Source organism: Tenrec ecaudatus, chromosome 1 (assembly GCF_050624435.1).
Source record: "Tenrec ecaudatus isolate mTenEca1 chromosome 1, mTenEca1.hap1, whole genome shotgun sequence".
NCBI lineage: Eukaryota > Metazoa > Chordata > Mammalia > Afrosoricida > Tenrecidae > Tenrec > Tenrec ecaudatus.
Window position 1 is genome coordinate 208,975,710 of NC_134530.1, and position 27,234 is coordinate 209,002,943.

A 27,234-nucleotide genomic window follows, 5' to 3' on the forward strand; every position below is an offset into this window, starting at 1 on the left:
TGTATAAACATTATTACTGCCTGCGGGTCAAACTAGTCTTGTTACAGAGCATCTTGTCTAACATGCTGGCAGTGAGAAATGCTCATTTCTCATAAGGTTGTCCCGCTGTTGGGCCTGTGATCACCATCGAACACTACCACAGGTTAAAGCCCAGTTCCAGCTTGAAATATCTTTTGGGAAACACAATACAGAGCAAGGCCCTGTTTTTTCATGTGTCCCCAACACACAGTATTTGGCCTGGCTTCGAGTAAATGTTTAATAATTATCTTTTGATTGAATGAATTAACAAATATATTAACACAAAATGGATTGAACATCAATAATATTGTCACTTGAAAGAGACAGACTGCTCAAGCATATTTTCAACCTTGCCTCTTCGATCACATTGAAGGAATCCATGTGATATTTATGATAAGGGTTCTGTCTTGGGGGGATCAGGGAGGGAGGGGAAAAAGAGGACTTGATGCAAAGGGCTTAAGTGGAGAGCAAATGCTTTGAAAATGATGAGGGCAATGAATGTACAGATGTGCTTTATACAATTGATGTATGTATGGATTGTGATAAGAGTTGTATGAGTCCCTAATAAAATGTTTTTTTAAAAATAAATAAATAAACTTAAATGTGAAAAACAAACAAACAAAAAAGGTTCTGTCTTAACACATAAAGAAATCCTGGTGCATAGTGGGGGTGCACCTTGGGCTGTTAACTATAAGGTCAGCAGTTCAAAATATCCAGCCACTCCACCGGAAAATAGAACACTTTCTACTTCCATAAAGACTCATAGGCTCACACCGGTGGCTGGAGTCGAGATGGAGGATGTGGCACGAGAACACTGCCCTTGGTGCATTGTGGATGACCCGGTGGCGCCTTTATGGATGTATGTATTTATGGATGGATAGATGGATTGTGATAAGAGTTGTATGAGCCCCTAGTACAATGATTTTAAATTTTTAAAAAAGACAAGGTGCCAAGCTGGGGTGTTCTGTCAGAAAGCATACTGTTTGTATGGTCTTGGTCTCTTTATTTGGGGCATTGGTGGTTCAGTAGCAGAGTGTGTGCCTCCCACATAAAAGGCCTGTGTTGGATTCCCAGCCAGTGCATTGCAAGCGCTGTCCGTGGAGGCTTGCAGGTTGCTATTATGCTAAACAGACCTCTGTGAAGCTTCTGGAGGAAAACAGAGTAGGAATACAGGTGGCCATCTACTTTTGCAAAAACAGCTGAATAAAGGAAAACCCTACGGAGGGGAGTGATCTGAGCTGCAGAGGCTCAAGGGGTGGGTGGGCACAGGATGGGGCAGCATTGCATTCTCTCGTGCGTAGGGTGGGTGTGAGTCAGGGACAGACTCTATCTAGCAGCCAGCAATGCTGCTTACACTATTACATAGATTAAAATCAGCAAAAGGCTATTTCAAAACTTTATGCAGATTAAAATACATCACAAAGATAAGTATGGTATGATCCCATTTATATGAAGTGGGCAAGTGTATAGAGACCAAGTTGTGTGGCCAGTTAAGAGTGCCGGCGGGCTCAACTTGAAAACGGAGAGGTGATGGTTGAGCAATGTGATGTGTGCAACCAACGTCACTGAACCGTACATCTGGAAAGAGTGTTGAGGAATGTTGGCCTTTACCGCAACAAAACTTGAAACAATGGCACAATGCCATTGCCTATCCAGCCCAGCAATGCCTGAAAGAAGGACGTGGTGACATTTCAACCAAGGAGATAATAAGCAATGTACCAGACCACCGGCATGCTGCTTCCTGGGGCAAAGGAAACCACACTATCAGAGCCTGTAACTCTCAAAAACAGTTCATTCCCTTTGGTCCAGTTCTATGTCAACCACCTGCTGATCTTAATCTGCTTCCCTTGGTAAATGTATATACATACATACCAGGGAGAGAATGTGGGGATAGGTTAATTAGAATGTCTGGTTTACGCGGCTGTTATAATTGAAAAGTAAATGAATAAATTATCTTTCAGGTGTACACTAGTCTTCTGCAAGTTTTATTAAGTTCATTCACCTACCTAAAGTTCTTATTGCCTTCAGTGAGTGTATGTCAATGTTTCAGAGCATAAACCAGAAGAGCAGATTGTGCATCCTGTAAGGAGACACAGCCTGGGAGGTCCAAGGTAGCTTATTAGCCTCTAATCAAAACCATTGTAATTGCAAGCCCTCAGGAACCATTGAATCTCAGAGCCCAATGTTACAATTTACTCTACGAATTCTTTAATAGCCTAATAAAGGCTATCAGTGTCTTCCACAAAGAATCTATTAGATCCAGAAATGATTTTCTAAAAATTGAGCATGTTGGAGCCTCTGCTATAGGATTCTGTCTGTAATACAACTTTCAGCTCTAAGATTCATTCTTGTGAGGAGAATGGCCGAAGTATGCAAAGGAGGTGTACAGATAAATGAACATGACAAGAGGTGATTGAAGACAGGAAGGAAGGAAGAGGAAACAGTGAAGAGTCAGAGAAAGCAGAGACAGGGAACGGAGGAGAAAACGAGGAAGGGAGAGAAAACAAAGATGGCATGAAGGGAAGGAAAGACAGACAAAAGAGCACGAGTTCAGGCGCCAGCTATCTTGAGTTGAATCCTAGGTCTCCATGTGCGCGCTAAGTGCATCTGGACAAATTACCCTGTCAGTGCTCTAGTGTCTCAGCTGCAAAAGGTGACGAACAAAAGGCTCGGCTTCATGAGTTCATACGGAAAAGCACTTGGAACAGACATTGCAAATGAATTTGCATTGTCTTCCTACCCAATTTTTCGGATTTCACTTTTGCATTTTGCTATTGAAACTGAAAATCCTAAAATCTAATTTTTTTTTTCACAAGAGAAAAGCTTGTAGTTCATTCAAGGATCGTTTGCTGGCCCTTAGGAGCATTTTCCAGTCCAGTCTGTTGGGGCACCCCGCCCTGGCCCCAAAGTCCACCTTCAGCATTCCCTGGGGACCTTGCCGCTCCATTCCCTTGCTGTTCCGCTGCACTCCCCCAGTGATTTGCCTCGGTGTGGTGGGATCAGGTCAGGTGCAATTCCCACACTGTGTCTCCGGTGCAGTCCCCTGTATCACCCTTAGTCACTGAGGGGCATCATGTCGCATAGTGGGGCCAGCCATGTTGTTCTCTCTGTGGACTGGCTGCTCTACTCAGGAACATCATCCTCACGACCTGGTGGGCCAGGCTGTGCTCCACTCTCTCCTCCTGCCCCTTCATCTGCTCCCGTGTGCTCCGATCATATATGTTCATCTCCCGGAGCTGCAGAGTGAATGTCGTCCTTTGGAACAAATTCTTTTTGGGGGAGGGGCAGGAATCCACTTAATTTATGGTGCTGGGGCCAGCCTCCCAGACCTCTCCACTGGTTCCCTACTCCATGCCGGGATATTGCATTCACACCTTGCGGCACTGGGTTGAAGTCTGGTCCCACTTTCCCTGTGGAGATATAAACAATACCCTCCCCTTGGGTGGATTAATGCCCCATGCCCCCACTACAAAATCTACTATTTTTAATATGAAGAGAATAACTAAAAGAGTAAGGCCCACTGATTAGGAAGATAGTTTATTTCTTTAAGAATAAAAGTAACAAAGAAGTTGTGCTGGTTAACGTTAATGTAGATCTGGTTGCGCTGGATATCTTGCCACCATACCGATTCTGAGTTCACGGGTCTCAGACAGGACTTGGGATTCTGCATTTGTAAAAGCTCCTGATGCCCTGGGTCTGTCCACCAGACTTGGAGCAGCCGGGTTAAAGATTGCTTGAATCAAAAGGAATCAGAGGAAATAATTGTAAAATTCAGATAGCATTTACCACACTAGACTGCTGGGAGGCTATAACAGCCTCTTTAAAATGTTAAGACGAGGGGCATCGTATAGGAAGAGCATGCCACGATCAGGAGTGATTAGTGCCAGGGAATCACCGTGGGTATGCGCAGACTGAACAATGTGTTACTCAGTATCTGTTTATTTTTAAGCTACATTTGCTTATGATTCATTCATATATGAACTGCGTTTTATTAAGGAGCATCTTATTGAAAGAATTTCTATCCATAATTTTGTTATAAAACTGGCCAATTTATAGATAGGTTTTATCTACTCAATTCTTAAAGATGCCAAATTAACATATTCTGGTAAAAGAAAATTTCAATTATTTCAGCAATGTGTAAATTGGTAAAGGACTGTCCCCCATTTCAGCCTTCCTTTCTTAAGTCCCAGATATAAACAATGTTAAGAACTTGGTGTAATACACATAAACATTTTTGTATTATTATACATACCTATAGTCTTATTTAGAACATGTCATCACATATAACTATAATGCAACTTTCATTACCCTCAAGAATATGCCACAGACATCCTTCCATGTTAACGTATAGAAAAATATATATTTTGTTCCCACAGTGACTGCATGGGGCTCCAACATAAGAAAATTAAATCCCCTCAGCAATTGAGTCGATTCCAACTCATAACAAATCTACAGGGCAGAGGAGAGCTACTCAGTAGGATTCCCAAGTTTGTAAATCTTTATGAGAGCAGAAAGTCTAATCTCTCCCACAGAGCAGCTGGTGGGTTCAAACTGCTGGCCTTGCAGTTAACAGCCAACAAGTAACCAGTCAAGCTACCCGGGCTCCAGCTTCCAACATGCCATAATTTATTTACCCCTTCACTACGCTATGCTTTTAGAATGTCTCCAGTTAGTTACTATTGCAAAAAAAGACCGATTAAATTTCCATCTTTGGGTGTGTGTGTGTGTATGTGCGCTTCATTATCTCATTGTACTTGAAAAATGATTGCAAAAATATTTTGAGAACGAGAATAACTTTCTAAAGAGAATGTGATGCATTCATAGAATATGAAATCTGCATAATTATGTGAACTCATCTGTAGTATGGTTCCTGGGGAGGCACTGTGGTGATGAAATATATGCACCACCTATATTTTGACAATGCCATATTGCCTTAATTTAGACTTTAAACAATGGTCCATGACCAGCCCAATTATATCTACACTGGCCAACTGGCTATTTATAATCATTTCAATGTTTTGATAATCTGCCATCCTTTTATTAATTTTTATCTCATTATTTTCTTGATCACATATGAGCTATACCATCTTTTATGTTATTGGCCATTTAATTTCTTCTGTAAATTGCCTGTTTGTAGTACTTGCTATTGTTTCCCCTAGGTTTGTTTGTGTTGTTATTTTGGCATTCTCTGTGTATTATTAGAAAGCAATTACTCTTTATCCTATGCTATCCTCCCTCACTTTTGAAAAGTAATTTTATTGTTTTAGTTTTCATGTTTACATCTTTAATCATAATCAGGGGAAGAACCCAATATTTTAAAATATACACTTGCATATTTTCGCCTCGATTTTATGGCTCTAATACATAATCATTGCTATAGGAGAGGTATATTCTGTGAACTACCTGCATAATCTGAAAAGCACATATACCATGGATCTACCCTTCTTTTATTCAACCTATTTTCACCTCAACACATTTCCACAAACCATGTGTTATGAATTGAATTGCGTCTTCAAAAAGCATGTGTCAATTTAGGTAGGCCATGATTCTCAACAATGTGGCAGTTGTGTAATAATGTAATCATCTAATGTGATCAGCTAATCAGGTGTAAGGATCTATGTTAGAGTGAAATGCCTTTGGCTGCTAACCACAAGGTCAGCAGTTGGAAACTACTGCCGTTCCCAGGTTATCTCCTCTCATAAAGTTAGTCAGAAGCAATAAAGTCCACAGAGAAGTAGCACACGGCCTAAGCGAATACAAGGTGTTGAATGGACCAGGTAGCAGACACCAAGGAAAAAAACAATCATTGTGTGATCACCTTCCTCACATAAATGCTGAAGACGAAGGGGTGCATAAACAAGTGTCGGGAAGAAGGCTGATGGTGCCCGGCTACTGAGAGATATAGCGTCTGGGGACTTAAAGGCTTGAAAGCAAATAAGCGGCCATCTAGCCCAGAAGCAACAAAGCCCACATGGAAGCAGCACACCAACATGGGTGATCTTGACGGGCAGAGACCAGGTCTCAAACAACAAAGGCAGGGGGGTGTGGTGGGAATCACATCACCGTGAATGAGGGGGAGTGTGTGATGGGGACCCAATGCCCATCTGTAGACAGCTGGACATTCCTTCCAGAGGGGCAGCGGGGAGGAGATGAGTCACTCAGGGTTCAGTATAGCAACAATGAAACTCAAAACCTTCCTCTAGTTCCTGAACGCTTCCTCCCCTCCCAATTATCATGATCCCAATTCTACCTTGCAGACCTGGTTAGACCAGAGGATGTTCAGTGGTGCAGTAGGGATCTGGAAACACAGGGAATCTAGGACGGATGAACCCCTCTACACCAGCGGTGGGAGTGCCGACACCGGGAGGGAAGGGGGTGTAGAAAGGGAGAACCGATCTTGGAGATCTATGTGTAACCTCCTCTCTGGGAGATGGGCAATGGGAAGGTGGGTGAGGCGAGACGCCGGACAGTGTAAGATAAAATAATTATTTATAAACTATTAAAGGACCAGGGGGAAGGGGGGAGCGGGGAGGGAGGGAGGGGGAAGAAAAGGAAACCGAGCTGAATCCAGGAACCCAAGTGGAAGGCGAATTATGAGAATGATGAGTGCAACAAATGTATAAGGGTGCTTTGCTCAATTGATGTATGTACAGATTGTGATAAGAGTTGTATGAGCCCCAATAAAAAGATTTATTTAAAAAAAATAAAAGTTAGTCTTGAAACCCATAGCGGAAATCAACTTTGTCCTAGAGGGTCACTGAGATGGAATGGACTCAGTGAAAATGAATTGGAGTTTTTGAGTTTGAGTAATGCCCTTACATAGGCCACAGCTCTGATTAGATATAAGAATTTCTGGGGAGATAGCTTGCATCATCTTGCCTACTATCAAGAAAGGTCAGGAGTAGAGTATGTCCTATGGCCCCAGGGTCCCTATGCTTAGAACCTTCTAGACCCAGAGGAAGATTGATGCCAAGACACATACAAATCTCCAATGAATACCAGGCTCACAGGATGCTGAGAAGAGACTAAGACCTTCCTCCAGATCTGAGAGAACTAGCTTTTCCCCAGAACGGGCACTGAATTGTGACTTCTAGCGTCTAAACCCATGAGAGAATAAATTTCAGTTTGTTAAAGACATCCACTTGTATTTCTATTATGGCAGAACTAGAAAACTAAGACACCAAGTAATTACTAAATGATTGTAAATTAATATTCTGAATTACTCCATGTTTAGTTCTGCCTATATGTACTCCATTGCTAAAGGTCGATTCAGTACTACAGTAGGAAATTCCCTTCATTAGGTTTCTACATAGCATTTCCTTAAAGGAACTTTCCTTGATCACTCTATTAAACCCAACTTCTATCCTTTTACCCTGCTTTGTTTTCCTTTACAGTTGCAGGTTCTACTTGGAAAAAAAAAAAAAACAAACAACTCCATTAAACCCTTGTCTACCTCTGGAACCCCAAGGTTGCTGTAGCTGAGAGCTGGAGTGTGAGCGCAGGGTCATCGATCAAACCCTGCTCCTCAGCTGCTGCTCCTGGAGCAAAAGTAGAGACTGTTTGCTCTCAGGACGGTTTGCAGCCTTGGGCCCCCTGCACAGGGTTGCTGTGACTTGTCATTGACTCGATGGCAGTGGTTCTGTTTGTTTCACTATCAGGGAATGGATTTTATTTTGTTCATCACTCTCTCTCCAGGTCTAGAACTGATAATGAATGAATTACTAAAAGACTAGTTTTCAAGCAGTATGATTGAGTCTGAGACAAAAAATATTAGGTGTTAGAAAAGATGAATCTTCACCCTAGCCATCGTTATTTAGGCCAAGTAACAACTGCTAAGGAAATTAATGGGCAAGCATGACTGATCTAAAAATTTATATTACTTTAGAATAGTGAAATATATGCAGTTAAAAAAATTTTAGTTCTATGCTTTACTCCTACCTAGGAACTTGCTAACTACATTAAAGCATTGTCGATGTAATGAAATGCCAGTCGTCGTTATGAAAATATATTAAGTCTATATATGAAAAGATGTTTGTGGTAGAAAAAAGCAAACAATGTGATCTCATTTTCATACAAAGATATATTTGAGTATAAACATATTCCTTCTCTGGGAAAATATACACCAAAACATTAAGTAAATATGTCTGTGTAATGCATTATTTTAAAACATGTTTTATTCTATTTTCTCATTTCTCTCAAATAAATACATGTGCAGAAAGGAAAAACTGCTTTACAACATACTGTGACTGGGCATCCATTCCAATCTCCTATCTAGCCTGCCTCGTTTGCTGCAGGGAACTAGGCTCCCTAGGCTCCCCTACCGTCAAGTTTGTGTTAAGCATTGCCTGGCATGTTAGCTATTTGGAGGCAGCATGTTTAGCCACACAGAGGTTGGATTTTTCTACCCATGGCAGTTTGGACAGTTTCCTTATTCCTGGAGCACAGCTATGGCGGCATTTTCATACACTGATAATACCACAGGTGGCCAGGTTCTTGGAAGACATGTTGTGCTGAGCGTCACTTCTGAAGACTGACACTTATGTCTACTCCTCCAAATCTTCCAATGATTTTTTTCAAGAACTAAGTAGATTCAAAATTCCCAGTATGATTCCTCATAGCTACATATCTCATCACTGACATAAACTGAAAAACTGCATGTTATCGAACTCCCAAATACTGCACGCTACACATAATCACTGTGGTGGGGTATGAGCAAGTGCACGCACAGAACAAAAAGGGTCACTAGATGCAGTAAAATGTTAATGTGGTCATCCTGGTCATCTCAGGTGATAGGCCTATGGGTAATTTACATTTTAGTCCTGTTCTCCCTCTTTTTTTCCCATTTTAGAAAAAAACCTTAAGGACTTGCCCCCTCGCTACCCCACCCCCACACATAGAAACAAAATCATACTAGAAAAAAAGTCATTTCTGAATATTCGGAATGTTACAAGCAAATACGAGGATTAACTAATGGGATTGATTTTTCACCTAGCACCACAACATACATAAAAGTGTGTATTATCACCGTTCTACGCAGAAGAGCAGCATGCGTGCCCATGACTCATAGTCTCAATACAAATATTAGTCTCTTCTAATGGCACCGGCCAGCTGACCACAGTAAAAGGGCAGCTCTTTTGGAAACTAAGCATACGAAATGAGACTAGCCAGTGCCCGAGCTGATGGCAACTTTCTTTTTGTTTATAATACCAGAAGTACATCACCCCTTAGATATGACTATTTGAAAAGGAATAAAATAGAATAGAAACTCCCTATGAAACAATTAAATGAGATTTTAGAAAGGGTCCAAAGTGAAATGAACAAAAGAGGCTTTCTTTCGATGTTTTTGTTGTTGTCTTTAACTTTCCACATAACCGGCATTTCTTTATTGCTTGATTGATTGTTCTTTATCCCTCCAGTTTCCATTCACTAGCTTTGAGTCCATGTCGACGCCATGGCAAATAACCGGGTTCAAGGCTTCATTTCAAACTGACGATATTCACTGGTGGAAACAGCCATGAGGGCTTGCATTTGCAACCATCAAAGCAGCAGCAGATAAAAGAAATCATACACTATGGTATTTCCTATTAAGATTTATTAGGATGAGATAAGAAAAACATCCACACTCCTATTAATACAATTGCTTAGTCAAGTTATTTCTAACCTGTCATGGCTTGATACTACTTACTCTTAACAGTATCAGTCAATGATTAAGTTTTTAATTTTGATGAACTCTGTTTCTAAGTCATTTCAAAGTTATTGCATTTTATGACCTAAGAAATCTTTGATTACCCTGAAGACACAAAGATAATCTAGTTTCCTCTAACAAGCCATATACTTTAGTTGCATTTCGGTGTATGAGGTAAAAGGTTAAGATTCATTAATTCCTTATTCAATTATTCTCACTCCATTTGTTCAAAATACTTTCTTCCTTGTTAGATTGTTTTGCCACCATTGCCAAAAACCAAGCGACGACACAAATGTAGATCTACATCTGGCTCTCTTTCCCATCTCACTAAGCTCTCTTTGAACCCATTGATTTGTCAATCTCTACACCAGTCCCACATTGTCTTGATCACTAGATACTACCTACTATGGAAGGTATTCTTGAATTGCTTCACAAATTGGAAGCTTCTATAAAAAACAGCATGTAAGTGAAGTTGAAATAAATCAGTAGGATCAAGATGTGCGTCAAACTAATCTTAGAAAGTCTTTTTTTTTTTTGGTATCAAGATTTTCAAAATACTCATAATTACTGTTGAATCTATAGCAAAATAAAATTCTCCAAAGAGGTAAAAACTCAATATCTTCCGTTAAAATTATGTAAACAGGGAAAGCATTTCTTTAATTTTTCTACTCAATTTCCCAACAGGTTGTTCTAAGTTTAAAGCATATTAGTTCTAAGTTTAAAACAACCCTTAATTATTCATGTTTTGATGCTGGAAAATGAGTACACATTATCTCTGCATGTTTAAGCTTTACCATAATAAAATGTTGAAGAGCAGTCTATAAAGTGCAGAAATGTCTCTGGTAAAGAAAAAAAAAGTGGATCATTTCCTTTATGAAAATACGTTCTATAAAGTTTAAAGTTTGACTTGGAAAAAATAAGAGCAAAAATACAATACTATTTTACTGAAAAAACAAAAAAGACAAAGGAACTTTCAAAACTTGTAATAAACTCCATTGAAGACAAATGCTATATGTTTCTTGGAAACTATTGAGCTGTGCTAATTTCATTCAGACTATTTTCAAATCAAATAGGCTGAGTTGTCAAAACTCCAAGTAACATTTTAAAAAGATACAACTTAACAGTTTATATAATATTGTGAAACTGAGAGTAACACTAAAACTCGTTTAGCTTTAAAATGTATTCTTCACCTAAAATTTTCTTTTGAAGAATAATTATATATGTTCCTTAAATAATTCCATAATAAGTAAATAACCTAAACACTTTAATTATGGTAAAATATAACCAGGATGTTTATTACCTTTTTTCTTGGCAGCATGAAAATCCCTAGAAATTGTACTTTTGTCCATTTCAAATGAACTGTTTTAAAATACTTTTTCAAATAATTGGTAGTAGGAGCACAAATCAGTCTTAAAATCCTCATAACATTTAAATATCAAAGACAGAGATTTTTCTCCAATTAATGAAAACAACACGATAACCAGTGTAAGCGACCCCTGATAGTTATACATTTGTAAATTTAAATGAGCTAAAGGATCTGAAGAGGAATCAGAACAATTACATGTAGATAATATCATTTGTGCCTCTTCTAGGTTCATTACAATAGTCACAGAGTCAGAAACTCGAGAGGAATTTCAGATACAATATTAAAAAAATGGGATTTGGGCAAGCAATCTTTTTATCACTTTTATTTAATACGCACTGCATGCACATGATGCAGGTAGGAAAATGTTTATGAATCCATGCATTTGAGATAAGACTGCTGCTTTTGTCAAACGTGCATTGGGCCAAGTAGAATGTTGCTCAAAGTTTGTAAAAGTTTTCATGAAAGTAATTGTAGAATCAGAAATATATACACATCAAAGTATCTTCTTCATTTGGTTTCCTGAGATTTCTTTGCATTCTGTTTTTCTTTAGCCTAGAAATTAAAGATATAGGTCTGTTTAAATGCTACTAAGGTAAAAACATGTTTATACTAAGTTAAAATCAAGGAGACATTTTTCAAGATGCAAAACTTTGATTATGTTGTGTATACAATAGCTAGAGCATTATATCTTATAACTTGGACATTTGAACAAACTGCTATATTTTTACATGTAACACACATAAATAATGCCCACAGGCATATAACAGGGCACTAACACAAAGGGGGTTACACAGCTTATAAAAAATATATATGGTGCATGTTATTTGTATAAAAATACAGTATTCTTATTGTTAGACTTTACCCTTAAAAGGAATTATGCTTAGATTGCAGTTCTTTCTTAGCCTAAGTTGAAATGTGTTATAACTATATTTTTAAAGTATAATTACTTATTTTATAAAGTCTTATTCATTCATGAATATTCAAAAATATATTTACATGCAACTGCCCATTTCTCATTCAAATAAAGTTTAAGAAAAATACTGTTTCAGTTTCTGCATATTGGAATGATCACTGAGTTTAACATTTTTAATTTAACAATGATGAAGCATCATTTTGTGTCAATAAACTCCTGCTTATATACATGATAATTTTGGTGGTGACTCTACACATAACGAATCTCAGCTGAATGGGTTTTTTCCCAGTTTTTACAACCATCCTCATGATCTTTTCCCATATCATTCCAGGTCTCCAAAAAAGAAAAATCTCCCCTTTTCCGCTTCTTTCCCACCCGATAACTATTAGTAATCTTTGCCGTCTGTACATTTGCTTATTTCATTTGTGTCCTTTGGTAATTGACTCGTTCAGCAGGATGTTCCCTCGGTATACCCACGTAGTAGTACGCGTCGGGAATTCATTTCTCTTTATGGCTAAGTAGTATTCCATTGCATGTAGACATCACATTGTACTTATCTATTCATAAGCTGATGGACATTTGGGTTGTGAAAACAGCGAGTGTGAAAAGCGGTTCAAAGAACAGTAGTACACGGGTTTCCATTTGTGTTTCTGCATTCACTCCTCCTGGGATGCTGTTTTTTGGGCCATATTGCAACTTCATATTTAACTTTTGGAGAAACTGCCAAACAGTTTCCCATAACAATATTCCATGTTGTAGAGGTTTCTCTACCACCTGTCCAACACTGGTTATTTTCCCTTAAAAAAAAAATCACTGTCATTCCGATTGGAATGAAATGGCATCTCACTGTAATTTTGACTAGCATCTTCTTTTCAGATGTCTCCATTTAAAGTTGGTTCTACATTGAAAACCATTAAAAAATGTTATAAATCTGATATTTTAACATCTGCAAGTGAATATTTGAAAATAAAATTAGCAAGTCACATGCTGCAACTGTACATAGTATAGATTACTGCCAGAGTTTGAATTCTCTCAAGTTATGTGTCAACTTGGTTAAGCCATGATTCCCAGTACTGTGTGGTCGTCCTCCTTTTGTGAACTGATGTATTCTCTTAACGTGTTGTAAACCCTAGTTTCTGCTTGTGAATAAGAAGGCAGGATTGGGCTACATTAAAGAGCATTCGGCTAGGTTATGAGAGTGAAGCAGGATACAATCTACAATATTAGGGTATACCATGAGTCAATCTCTTGCAAGTAGAGTTAAAGGGCCTAATACCTCCAGAAAGAACCAAGAGTGAAGCAAGGCATCTGGCCCTGAGGTCCCTCGCTAGAAGTACTTGTCCCCAGAGAAAGTATAATGTCAAAATACCATGGCAATATCCAAGGAACAATGGATCCACAGATATTAGGCGACAAGGACCTTCACCCAGAGTTGTCTAAAGGAGAAAGACTTCCCCTACTGCTAGCGCCCTGACTCTTAAGTTGTCAGAGGACGCATTTCCATTTTTGGTAGCTATCCACTTGGGCACTTCTGTTGCAGCTGCCCTAGAAAAATAAGACACTAACAATAAACTAAACAAAAAACAAGCAAACACAAAAGGTGACATGTTCTACATTCATGTTTCTCGAGGGACACAACACTAATCTGGGAGTACTGTTCAAATGCAGACTGATGTAGAAAAATGCATCAGGATCTGAATTTTTATTATCTTCCCAGGTGATTCGATTCTGCGAATCCTTGGACCACACTCGAGAAGCAAGGTTCTCAAGCACTAGAATACAATATTCTTTCCATTGTGTAACATGAGTCAAAGATAAACCAAGAAGTGAGATTCTTGCTATTGTACAATAATAAAATGTCCTTCAATAATGAGAATAAGTATAATCCCTTTTTATAATACATTAGGTATAATCACCACACAATAGTTTGATAAAACTAAGTGTTGTGCTTTGAAGTTCATATAATAAAAGCAAACATGTTATATGTGTCATAAAACAAAATAATACAATTGCCTGAAAGCAAAATTTTTAATTTGCTGCCTATAATTTCTGACTTATGAAAGCTAAGCAAAGAACTCCTTTGTTTTTAAATAACAAAATCATAATTTTGTTTTAGACATAATTGTAGTTACAGTATGTTTTTATTTTCTTACTATTGTCTAGATATATGTAACCAAATGCTTAGTAATTGAAAATGAGAATTAATTCCTGGCTTATGATGTAAATGTGAAAATATAATTAAATATTCAAGGACATAAAATGTACAGAGAATCCACACATTTAATAATCTGTATAATACAGGCCAAATTTAAGGGATACATTTTCATGTTAAAAATAATTGCAACCATTAACTGAACACATATTGTGTATTTTAGAAATATGACTTCATTTATTCCTCAAAAATACGAAATACATGACTTTCAGTTTACAAATGAAAAGCAAAATAGGATAAATAGAAGTAAACTTGCCTAAAAAGTTACATAAGTAACATATGTAAGATTTGTTTTGTCCTGTCTTTCTCAGTTTTAAAATTAAAAATGCTAAATTCCCAATTAGTATTTTCCTTCTCAATAGTGTGCCAATGCGAAATTAAAGATTACTAACTCAAATCCAAATAATTCTGTAATCATAAATATTCAGGTACATAGTATTCTGAGTAATTTATCCTTCTTACTTATTTCCATTAAAGGATCGAAAATTAACTTCTAAAAGTTACTTACTTCTTGACAATTATAATGCTTTAATAAGATATAAATAAAATCCAATATTGTGAAACTGCTGTGGATCTCCCAATGCAGAAGAATCTATGATTTTATATTAGCCTCTGATGATGAATAGGCTCCCCAATTAAGATAGACTTCTGAAAAATCAGCAAATAAAAACTCAATGGGTCACTACAATCTCCACCTCTGCCAATTACAGAGATGGTCCAAGACTAGGGAATGTTTGGTTTTCATCAGTGGTCGCCCCAATAGTAGCTAGCAATATTGGTGGTTGTTGAAAACTTGAGCTAATAGTTCCAAAATACAAATGAAGGCTGAGTTTAAATATATATATGTATATATGAGTACATTATGCAGTTGGGAGAACCAAAGTCTTCATCCTTTAGTTTTCTATAAAATAAAAAGGTTTCTATGGCTCAAATAGTTTTTGCTATCACAGGCTGTAGACAACTGCTTCAATTACTCAGATGTCTGACCTTGGGCAGGCCTGGCACTATGCACCTTTAAGGTGTGGCTCCTAGTACCTCTTGTACTCTTTGTTCCGTTATCCTACTAGCCCTTTAAATTAGAAAGGATTCCAATCTAATAGTCCAATTCTGAATCTTTTGCTAGCATTCTTACATGGACTCTTACTAACCTAAAGGATGGCATTAAAGCCCGACAAGAGATTCCTTGGAATTAAGGCCTGGCAATCTGCTTATAAAGAATCATAATCTTGAAAGCCCAAAGAAAGAGTTCTACTCTACGCACGCGGAGTTACCATGCGTCAGAACTGACCATCAGCAACTAAAGCAATGCACAAACATATTTACGTTCCTCGTGTGGTGTAAAAAAGCTTGCACACCAGCTAACCAAAGGGATAGACGTTTGCGTCTACCCAAAGGTAACTCAGGAGAAAAGCTGAGCTGTCCTACCTCTGTAACATCCTAAGGATCACAGTGTACTCTGGCACCTGTGGGGTCAACATGACTTGGAGTCCACTTGAGGGCAAACTGGTTACTAACTTGGATGAGAAATCATTTGATGTGTGTACACAAAAGGTCCTACCTTGATTTCCCACTCCCAAGAAATAGTTATTGCATATGCACAAGAAATAAATGTATCTTAATATTATGTATGTAGTATTCATTGAAAAAACACTAGGCGAAAGCTCAAAGATCACCACCTACCCTTTCTCAATAAAACAAATGCAAAAAAGAGCAGGCCAAATTGATGTTCCACTACTATTAGGCACTCATATACTGCCACCTTGTGTCCAAATGATGTGAACCAAGGAACCAAGGTTCCAATGCAAAAACACTGCAAAGTTGTTGCTCTACAGTCTCAAAAAAATCTGAGGGTCTAATTCAAACTTAAGTATTTATCTTTCTTTTTTTTTATTAGTATTTATCTTTCTAAAGGCAAATATATATATATACATTCACAGATCAATTTTAAAGGAAAGTTTTACATTTACAATTTCTCTAACATTTGTCTGTTTGCCTAACATTTATTTATATTTAAAATCATATGAAAAGTCATGATTTGGCACAATATTCTATATTGTTATCTTATATGCAATTTATTTCCCAATAAATATTCCACAGTGTTTTACACTAAGAACACCATGTCTAGGTACTCTGCTGACAATGCATTTCAAGAACCACAGGACAATTACTTATCCACCTAACTTTTAAAAAATTAGTTTTGCATTTTGGACTTCCTATAGTTTAATAGCCTGAGATATAAGATTGGAAAAACAATGTGGCAAAGAAAACAGTCGTCTAATGCAATTATTTTTACAGTTAATGCTAAAAATAAACACATCGACCATATAAGATCTGGCTAATAAGATAAATACAACAATCTCATTAGCACGTATCAATTATTTATAATATATGATAATATGAAACAGCTGGGTTGAAAGGCATTTTTGTTTAGTAAACTTTAAAGTTAATAAGAAAAATATACCTACCATGTATTTTGGTCTTTTATCAAAGTAATGTAGTATCTTCTCAAAGTGTTTCTCAAAATGTGGTACACAAACCAGCTGCATTAGATTCAGTTGGGGAATTTATTAAAGATTCCTCATCCCTATTATCAGAATCTCTGGGGAGGGGTCAGGCAACATGTATTTTATTTTAAAGAGTATCCAGGGATGGTCACTTACAGAAACACCGATTTATATTTTAAACTTCAAAACACCATAACTATATTTCATCTAGTTAAGAAATCTCAAGAACCATCTGTTAAAGAAAAAAAAAATCTTATAACTCAGACTTTTCTTTCAGTGTAAAGGACACTAAATCAGGAAGAAGAAATTCAATTTCTCACTCCTGGCTATAGATTTTATTCCCTTTTTAATTTTCTTTTTATCCCCCTCAATGTCCATCCTCATTCTAAATTTTATTAGTTCTAGTCATCCTTTGCTGAATTATTAAAAAAAACATTTTATACTATATTAAATATTATTTTCAATTTTAAGAGCGAAGAGTATTTAACACTTTATTTGAAAGTAACCAAAACCCAGCCTTTTGCCACGCAGTCAGTGTACTCGTAGGTACTCGACAGGCAAAGAAGCGCTGCGTCGGAGGTTTCCAGGGCAGTAGCTCTTTACAGAAGCAGACTGCCACTTTTCTCTCTGCAAGATCACTTGAATGGATGGAACTGCAGACCTATGTTTAGAAGCAAAGTGCTTCACCACCGGACCACAAAACAACCTCAGGTTTTTTCACAATAAGGATTCTCAAAGCAGTGGGGCAATTTTTACTGAATGATGTTCCGACTGGACTAATTCAAAACTAGAGTATAAAACAATAATCAGAAAAAATAACCTTAAAAGAATTTTACTTTTACCCATCCAAAAAAAGTATTTCCTGTTTTGGAAAATCTTCACCAATAAAATACATACCTTTTCTACTAGTGGTATTAACTGCTGGTGTTCTGCTAAAGTCTTTAACAATTCCATAATGAAAGGCAGATAGTTGTGCTTCCTTCTGATATTTTCAATCTAAAAATAAAATAAACATCAAACCAGGTTAGATTTGTATTTCTGCAAATGTTTTGAAATTTGTATTTTTTGGGTATGTAATTCAAGATAGTAATAGAATTAGAATAATGTTATGAAAAGGAAGATTCTGTTTCCATAACAAAGAGACAAGAGAATTATGGAGAGAGTTTCTTGGATTTAACTTTCTTGGAGCTCTGCTTAGCAAACAGAAATTTTTTAAAGTACATTCTAAGAGTACTTCTAAGTACTTAACTTACGGATCGGAGCACACATCCGAATGCTGTGGGCTCAGTCTGTCATTACCATTGAGCTCTATTCTCAACGCTAATCTAGAGAGTAGTGAGAGCAATGGAAAGGACATGAAGATGATAGCTCAATAACTCTTGTCAGTCAATAGACATGCACATATATCCTGCTTGGTGGAGGCCTAATTGACTGCATTTTTCTCCCATCAAAGAAAAAGCTTCCATCTATTTATAAATTCATTTCAATACGCCTTCTACATAGATCTGCATTTCGTTGATGTCTCTTTTGAAATGGTTGTGACATCTTACTGGTTCTTTCAGCTAGTTAATGGATTAAGTAAATTATTAAAACATATTTATTGTTAATCAATGTAAGAGTTATTTTTATCTTTTGAACAAAGAATTACCAAACTGTGTTTTATTTTTGGAAGACTGAAGTAGGCTTCAAAAAGTTTGAGGAAGATGGAATTAAAGAATAATAAATTTTCCATGAATTTTTTTAAAGTCCTCTGTATTAAAAACTGCTTACATAATAAGCCTGCATAGGAATATATAAATGGTGGGGAGTTATTCTTTATATAACATGGGAAATGGACCATAACATTCAAACATTGGTCTATTAATTTCCTGTCTCCATAAACTTGGCTTTTCCTTTTCTTCTGCCTGCAATGTCCTGGAACCAGCTCGCCCATACCACAGCACCGCAAAGTGTTCTACAGTCGAAGACCCGCTTATTTTATTTAACAATTATTTACTGACTGTCAAGAACAGGAAAGAGGAAACCAAGCCTTGCCTCCAAATCAGCAACTTTTACAAATGTGACACACATAGCAAGTGACATAAGCACCACATCATACAAAAGTAGACACAAAAAGTCTTACAAAATTCAAAATTCTCTTGATTCTATTCATTTTTCCTGAAAAAAAACTTGCCATACAGACTGTAAGTGAAAGAGAGCCACATTTTTAATGTAATTTTAATTTCATATTGACATGAGAATGGAAATATTAACCCTAGACCATTTGAAAGCAAAGTAAAACAAATGAACCTTTTTGGGTATCATTTTGCTGATATAATCAAATGCTGAAAAATTTAAATTAAAAGTTTAATCATTTGATTGATTGTATACCCAAAGTGGAATATATATTCTAAGGGAAAAAGAGTAAAAAATAATTTCCTGCAACCATTCTCTTATTGGTATGCTAGTTACTGTTATTCTGAACACACATAAATCATACATATATTGCATATACATATATGCTACACATATATAGCATAAAGCAAATAAGTTATATTAATGTTGTTTGTAAACAAAATGAAAAATCACAAATACTTAAATTTCTTCTATTATAAAAGTCAGTTAATCCTAAATTTAAACTGAAAATAATATGAATGCTCATTTCATTCTTTTTAAAAGATACAAAACATTAATTTATCCATTCATAAAAAGGCTACCTAACAATTATCAATGAGCAGAACTAAACATTGATTGTCCAGAAAAACCCACTGCCATCTGGATCAAATCCACTCAGAGGCCCTAGAGAACAGAATAGAATTGCTGCAATGGTTTCCAAGGCTGCAAATCCTACAAGAGAATACAGCTTCATCTTTCTCCTTTCAGCAACTGGTGAGTTTGAACCACTGACCTTGCAGTAAACATCCCAATGCTTAACTGCACCACCAGACGCCCAAGAGCACCCAGATAATGATCTCTAACTTTATGACTGGTTCCAAGTCTAAAGCAGAAAATGTACAAATGGGCCTAAAACAGCTCATCATATTTGGGGTCATGCCAGAAAAATTTGAAGGTAACTTGAAGAGGTCCCAATGGCCACAGAAGGAAAATTTTAAATTATAATGAACTAAAGCATCAAATAGGCTTACAATTTGTTTGTAGTAATACAGGTAATCAAATTTATGAAAATCTAATTTCTGTACAATTAAAATCCAACCCTGTATAGTCGAATATATTGAAAATTCACAAAACATACAAAGACTATTTCATAATAACAAATGGATGCTACTTTGTGATGCATATCAAAAGATTAGTATTTTCACTGCACTATTCTGGTAAAGAGGTTTCACTATTTAATTTAATTAATAGAAAGGTATACTATATACTACCTGATATACTGAGTAAATTACAGTATATGAGGGGGTACCCCTTTAAAAAGAAAAACACAATCAGTGGAGCTTTCACAGCATGCCTTTTCGCGCTGGAGAGCCTCAAGCAACGCACTCTGAGTCAGTGCACCCAGTGGCATCACCTGAGAAGTTTCTCTCTGGTCAGAGTGAATTTTTCATAAAAGCAGTTTCTCTCGAACCTCGTTTTTGTGACTGCCAATTTAAGAGAACAGTATGCAGCTGTGAGATTTGGTTTCCTGCTAAGGAAAAATGCTGCAAAAACTGCTGTGATGTTGAACAAACCAGAACAGCACTAGGGGAAAACACAAGTGCGTGAGTAGTTTTCTCATACCAAAAAAGGCAAAATGTCAATTGATGACAAACCGCGTTCTGCACATCCATCACCGTCCCAAACGGACAAAAGTGTTGACAACATTTGTGCACTTGTGCTTGAAGGTATCCAGATAATCTCGGGTGCTGAGTTCAGCAAATTTTAACAAAAGATTTGGGAATAAAAATGGTCGCTGTGAAATGTGTGCCTCAGGTTGGCTGACCAGGAAAAACAGCCTCAACTGGAAACACGTTGCGCTTTGAAAGCCACCCAGAATTTTTTCCTAAGGTCATTACTGGTGACAAGATATGATGCTATTCTTATAACCCCCAAAGCAAACATCAATCAAGCCAGTGGAAGACGCCATTGTCACATCATCAAGATCATGCTCATTTGTTTTTTTTAAATGAGGGGAATAGTGCATTTGGAGTTTGTTCCCCCAGGTCAGACTGATAAGCAAGTTCTCTATTTAGAGGTTCTGAAAAGAGTGCATTAACAGTGTGCAACAAAAAATGGTCAAATTTGTGACAGACGGGGGACTGCTTTTGCCACCACAACAATGCACTTGCTCACACTGCCATCTCAGTACGCCGTTTTTTTGGCAAAAACAGCATGTCTCTCTTGCCCCATGCACCACATTCACATGACCTCACTCCAATGGACTTCTTTTTGTTTTTGTTAATGAAGATGGACAAGAAAGGATAGCAATTTGACGACATAGAAAAGGTGAAGAAAAAAACGAGAGATGCTGTCAGCTATCCAAACAGATGAGTTTGAAAGATATTTTCAATAAAGGAATCATAGATTTGACAAATGTATTAATGTAATGGAGAGTACTCTGAAGGTGATAGGTGTCTTATAAAAAGTTTCAACATGTAGTTGTAAATAAAAATATCCATGGAGGGGGTGGGGTACCCCCTCATATACTTTACTAAATACTAAGTATACTAAATAGACTAAATTATATATACTTTATACTATGTATATACGCTTAGCTTAATATATATATACTAAGATAAACATTAGAATGATTTTAGAAACGACTGTACCTAACTACTTAGACTTTAACATTCAAATTATCATATATATTCGAATATAAGCCAAGTTTTTCAGCACATTTTTAAAGCAGTTTTGTGGTAAAATTGGGTGCCATGGCTGATATTCGGGTTGGCTTATACTCGAGTATATATGGTAAACTTAGCAGCAGACTTAGAAATGGAACTCTTTAATTGGTAACTGCCTGTACTCAAATTTTTAAAAAAAACTAAAATTAAAAGAAATCCACCTGTTGCCTTTATAGAGTACCAGAAATCCAACTCCCTATTCTGAAACAGTAAACAAAAGGGGAAAAACAACCAAACATTAAACATGTCTTTTCTTCAAACATACCTTGTATCTTTTTAATTTTTGTACTTCCTCTTCAATAAGCATCTGATTTTTGGCAACCTCTGACTGGATGGCGCTTAACATCTTGGAACCCTGATCTGTGTCCATGGGCTCCTCCTTAGAGAAAGACATAAGCAGCACACCCTAAAGATTGTGGCTAAGTCAGGGGTGTTTTTAAACGATGAACAGTGTGACCTTTTACACCTGTGCTCCTAATATTAATGACAATACCAGCCTAATGCCATCAATATTAAAGAATTAAAGTACTATTTACTTCAATATTTTCATTTTCTACAACAGATACAAAATTCCACCTACAGTAATCTATACTGTAAATCTACTATATTTCTATATCTTCTGTTCATTATCAAATAAATTTGCTTAAATATACTCAACAAAATGTAATCAAAAGTTTATAAGATAGATTTTCTATTATTAATTTTTTTCTCCAATATTCACTACAGGGAGATAATCATAAAGACTAATACATAATTACTTGTGGCTCTAACTACAATTCTAACTTGCTTTACTATAGAATAAGTAATAGTTAATACCATACTTATTAATTACTAACATACTCTATGTCAGTCACTATTTAAAGTCATTTAAATATATTACCACACAACTTTTTACGTAAACATTATTTCCATTTTACATGAATAAATTGAGGCATAGTGAAATATACACATATTTATATATCCACTAAGTGGCAAAATCAGAAACTAAATGGATCCAGCGAAATTCCAGTCCAGATATTACTACTCAGGATACATGACTAAATCTATACCAAAAAAGGCAAACTATTTTCGGAGAGAATAACTAAGCTAGAACTTTATACTTAAAAGCATGAACACAAACCTCAGCGAGTTGTCTTTGTAACTCTGCAATCTTCTGCTCATATATCATTTTTCTGTCAGATACAATGGCCATTAAGTTAAATCTAATTTCACCTTCACTGTACCTAAAAAATAAACGTTATTTTAAAGTTAACAATGTAGTGAAGATGTACATAATAATTAAGTTGTTGTAATACTCTTAAGTAAGCACATGTATCAATTGGCCAACAATAAAAATTGGCCCTTTTGGCTATTAAAAGACACAGCGTCTGGGGTCTTAAAGGCTTGAAGTTAAACAAGCGGCCATCTAGCAGGGACGCAACAAAGCCCACATAGAAGAAGCACACCATACTATGTGTTCATGAGGTGTCACAGGAAGAGGTATCAGAAGTTCAAAAACAAGCAACCAAATTGATGTAAAGAGGCGTAGATGTAGTAGAAACCCAAAACCCACCTGTGAGATAATTAGACGGTCCCTCTCAGAAGGGATGAAAATCAGGGTACAGTATAGCACTGATGAACCACATAACTATCCTCTAGTTCTTTAATATTTTCTCCCCTTACTATTAAGATTTTTATTTAACTCATTAATCATGTTAGATTTGCATATATTCATTTGTATATTTAAGATCTCTCCGTACATGAAAGCCAAGATAGACAACCCTTCATAAACAGTAACAGGAGTAATGGGTCCCTGTGGGGTAAGGGAAGAGGGAGGCGAGGGGGTAAACAGAGCCAATAGCATTGATACTGTATAAACCCACTAGATGGGATGGAACAGAATTGTACGAGAATAGATATAAAATACTATTATAGGGGAAAAAATAATAAGGGTTCCTGGAGGATTTGGTGGGAGAGGAAGGGGAAAAGGGGAGCTGATATCAAGGAGTTCAAGAAGAAAAAGTTTTGAAACTGACTGTGGTAGCACTTGTACAATACTGCTTGATATGATTGAACTATGGATTATTATATCTGTAAATCCTCCCAATGAAATGATTAAATTTTTTTAAATAGGCACTTTAAAACGCTTATCATATTAGAGTATAACTAAATGTTCCTTATTTTTTTAAACGAGAAATAAATATTTTCACCAGTTTTCCTATGTTAATAGGAGCATAGTATCATTTATGACGTGCTTGGAAAATATAATGAAACAAAAGAACTCATATTTGTTGGGCTAATTATAATGGCAACTTGATGGAAAAAATTATGTTCATTACTTTTCTTTTTTCTTTTTAGGTACAGTGTACTTTAATGATGGTGCATAACAAGGTCGGGCTCTCTAAGCCCCTCCCCTTCCTTCAGGGGGTTCCGATGTTATATTCTCAGTATGTTAAGGGATTGAATTGGGGGCAAAGTCTCCCCAGCAGCTGAGAGCCTCTCTTCCTCTAGTGCTGTTGCTGGGGCTGGTGGTCCAGGGGGCTCTTACTCCTTGAAGGCCATGTGGACCATGAGGTCCACCACCCTGTTGCTGTAGCCAAATTCATTGTCATACCAGGAAATGAGCTTGACAAAGTGGTCCTTGAGGGCAATGCCAGCCCCAGCATCAAAGGTGGAAGAGTGGGTGTCACTGTTGAAGTCACAGGAGACCACCTGGTCCTCGGTGTAGCCCAGGATGCCCTTTAGGGGACCATCGGACGCCTGCTTCACCACCTTCTTGATGTCATCGTACTTGGCAGCTTTCTCCAGACGGCAGGTGAGATCCACGACGGACACATTGGGGGTGGGGACACGGAAGGCCATGCCAGTCAGTTTCCCATTCAGCAACGGGATAACCTTGCCCACAGCCTTGGCAGCGCCAGTAGATGCAGGGATGATGTTCTGGGCAGCCCCACGGCCATCGCGCCAGAGTTTCCCAGAGGGGCCGTCCACGGTCTTTTGGGTGGCAGTGATGGCATGGACTGTGGTCATGAGTCCTTCCACGATGCCAAAATTGTCATGGATGACCTTGGCCAGGGGGGCTAAGCAGTTGGTGGTGCAGGAGGCATTGCTGACAATCTTGAGGGAGTTGTCGTACTTCTCGTGGTTCACGCCCATCACAAACATGGAGGCATCGGCAGAAGGGGCAGAGATGATCACCCTTTTGGCACCGCCCTTCAGGTGAGCCCCGGCCTTCTCCACGGTGGTGAAGACACCGGTGGACTCCACGACATACTCGGCACCGGCCTCGCCCCACTTGATGTTGGCGGGATCTCGCTCCTGGAAGATGGAGATGGCCTTCCCATTGACAACAAGCTTCCCATTCTCAGCCTTGACGGTGCCCTTGAACTTGCCGTGAGTGGAATCATACTGGAACATGTAGACCATGTAGTTCAGATCAATGAAGGGGTTATTGATGGCAACAATGTCCACTTTGCCAGAACTGAAGGCAGCCCTGGTGACCAGGCGCCCAATGCGGCCAAATCCGTTCACTCCGACCTTCACCATCGTGTCTCGGGGATGCGGCTGGGACTGCACGGGAACGGGAGAGGCGGCTGTCTGTCGCACGAGGAGGAGCAGAGAGCCTCATTACTTTTCTTAACTGGATTATTAATATGGCTTTTTGTTATGTAAGATTATAAACTGTTGTTTCACTACCTGATTTGAATCACTACTTGATTTTCACTACTCTGTTTATAGTAGGGACTGCCACTGTAACAGTTACCCATAACAATATGTATATGTCACTTAATCATGGGGGAAATATATAAAAAATATAAACCATTCATTGGTATCAGTTCACCTTTAATAAGAGTTTCTTCGACATAATTTAATTCACTGGAAGAATATGGCCCACGGTAGCTACCTAGTTATGAACTATGTAAAAATGTTTTAACAACTTTACTTATAGAACTTCTATGGGGGAACCCAAAAAGAAAACAGAAAAGCTCTGCTGGGTGGAGCTTACTTACTTAGTATGTGTTTTTCCCATTTTTCCCAGTGAGCTTCAAGCAACTCACTCTGAGGTAGTGCACCCAGTGGCCTTGCCTGGTAAGGGTCTCTCTGGACACAGTAAGTTTGTGAAGGCAGTTTCACACGAACCTCGTTTTTTTTGTGTGTTGGCTAATGTAAGAGAACAGTGTGCAGCTATGAAATTTTGTTTCCTGTTCAGGAAAAATGCCAGAGACTGTTGTGGTGTTGAACACAGCTAACCAGGTGTTGAACTCTGCTAAGCAGAAAAACTCAGTGTACAAGTGTTTTTCTCATTTCAAAAAAGGTGAAATGTCTATTGCTGGCAAACCTCATTCTGGACATCTGTCAACATACTGAACAGGTGAAAATGGTGACTCATGGTGCATTTGGAGTTCATGCCACCAGGTCAGACCATTAAAAATCAAGCTTTCTATTTAGAGATTCTGAAAAACTTACATTAAAAGTATGCGACAAAAAACGCCTGATTTGTGGCAGATGTGGGGACTGGTTTTGTCACCACAATGTACCTGCTCACACAGCCTTCTCAGTGTGCCAGTTTTGGGCAAAAACAGCATGCATCTCTTGCCCCACACACCTGGCCTCGTTCCTTGAGACTTCTTTTTATTTCCACAAATAAAGAGGAGCAGGAAAGAATAGCGATTTGATAACACAGAAGAGGTGAAGAAAAAAAACGAGAGATCCAAACAACAATCCAAACAGATGGGTTTGAAAAATGTTTCCAAAAATGGAATCGTAGATCACCTAATGTATTAAATGTACTGGAGAGTACTTTGAAAGTGCTAAAGTTGTTTTGTAAAAAAAAAAAAAAAAACCAAAAAAACTAAATACGTAGTTTTGGGGGGGAAAATTCTGGTTTTTGTTTTTTGGATAGCCCATCATATCATATTCTTTCCACTAAGGACAATTAAAAACCCTAGACATTACATATTGTTGTGATTGGCAAGTGCCCCTTAGTTGGTTCTGACTCATAGCGACACTACTTGCAACAGAATGAAAACACTGTCCTGCATGTTTTTTCTGTCCGTTATGGCAGCTCTGTGTCAGCCCATTTCATCAAGGGCTTTACTTTGACATCGATCCTCCACTCTACAAACGCAAGGTGGTTCTCTAGAAACCAGTCCCCTGACAATACATCCAAATTCTATGAGATGAAGAAACACCAATCTCACTTCCAAAGAGCATCCTAGACATAATTATCCAACACAGATTTGTCCATTTTTCATTCCATCCACAGTACATTTTTCTTTTCTAACACCATAATTCAAATGCAACAATTCCTCTTCAGTCTTCCTTATTGTCCAGCTTTCAGGTGTATATGAGACCATCAAAAACCACATCTTGGATTAGGGATATCAATGGAGATCTACTATGAAACCAGAATTTCCACACACACCAGCAACAAAGCCCTTCCTACATACCAATAACAAAGAACCCTGCCCCCTGTCCAGAATAAATGTAGCCAATAATGAACCCTAAACTATACTCTCACAGTAATAGGTATCAGAAGGTACCCTAGCAGTAACAGGGTGGCAACCTCCTATTTCCACTGTCGGAGAAGTAGAAATCAGATAAAACAAGAACCAAAGTCTTAAAATAAACACACAAAATATCTAAGTGTCAATCAATAGTCACTTGTCATACAAAAAACAATGAAAATCTCAATTTGAATGAAAGTGATACTCAATATATGCTAAAATTGAGATCA

General features: G+C 37.6%; 2 protein-coding genes across 6 annotated transcripts in view; both read right to left on the bottom strand.

The window, feature by feature from the left end:
• Nucleotides 1-11,375: 11,375 nt before the first annotated feature.
• The window catches only part of UCHL5 (ubiquitin C-terminal hydrolase L5), a 65,452-nt gene continuing 49,593 nt past the window's right edge, over nucleotides 11,376-27,234 (bottom strand). For 3 of the 5 annotated variants that reach the window (XM_075528553.1, XM_075528565.1, XM_075528540.1), the window contains 4 exons: nucleotides 22,639-22,741; nucleotides 21,784-21,897; nucleotides 17,596-17,694; nucleotides 11,376-11,621 (listed from right to left, as the gene is read on the bottom strand). In XM_075528553.1, coding sequence (XP_075384668.1) covers nucleotides 11,577-11,621; nucleotides 17,596-17,694; nucleotides 21,784-21,897; nucleotides 22,639-22,741 — 361 coding nt within the window. In that variant the 3' untranslated portion in view covers nucleotides 11,376-11,576. Of the gene's footprint in view, nucleotides 11,622-16,659; nucleotides 16,794-17,595; nucleotides 17,695-21,783; nucleotides 21,898-22,638; nucleotides 22,742-27,234 lie in introns of all 5 variants that reach the window. The other 2 variants (XR_012779110.1, XM_075528549.1) reach the window with 2 other exon arrangements.
• LOC142423293 (glyceraldehyde-3-phosphate dehydrogenase-like) lies at nucleotides 23,870-25,127 on the bottom strand. The gene has a single exon (XM_075528532.1). The coding sequence runs from the start codon at nucleotides 25,041-25,043 to the stop codon at nucleotides 24,042-24,044; it is 1,002 nt and encodes a 333-aa protein (XP_075384647.1). The 5' UTR covers nucleotides 25,044-25,127; the 3' UTR covers nucleotides 23,870-24,041.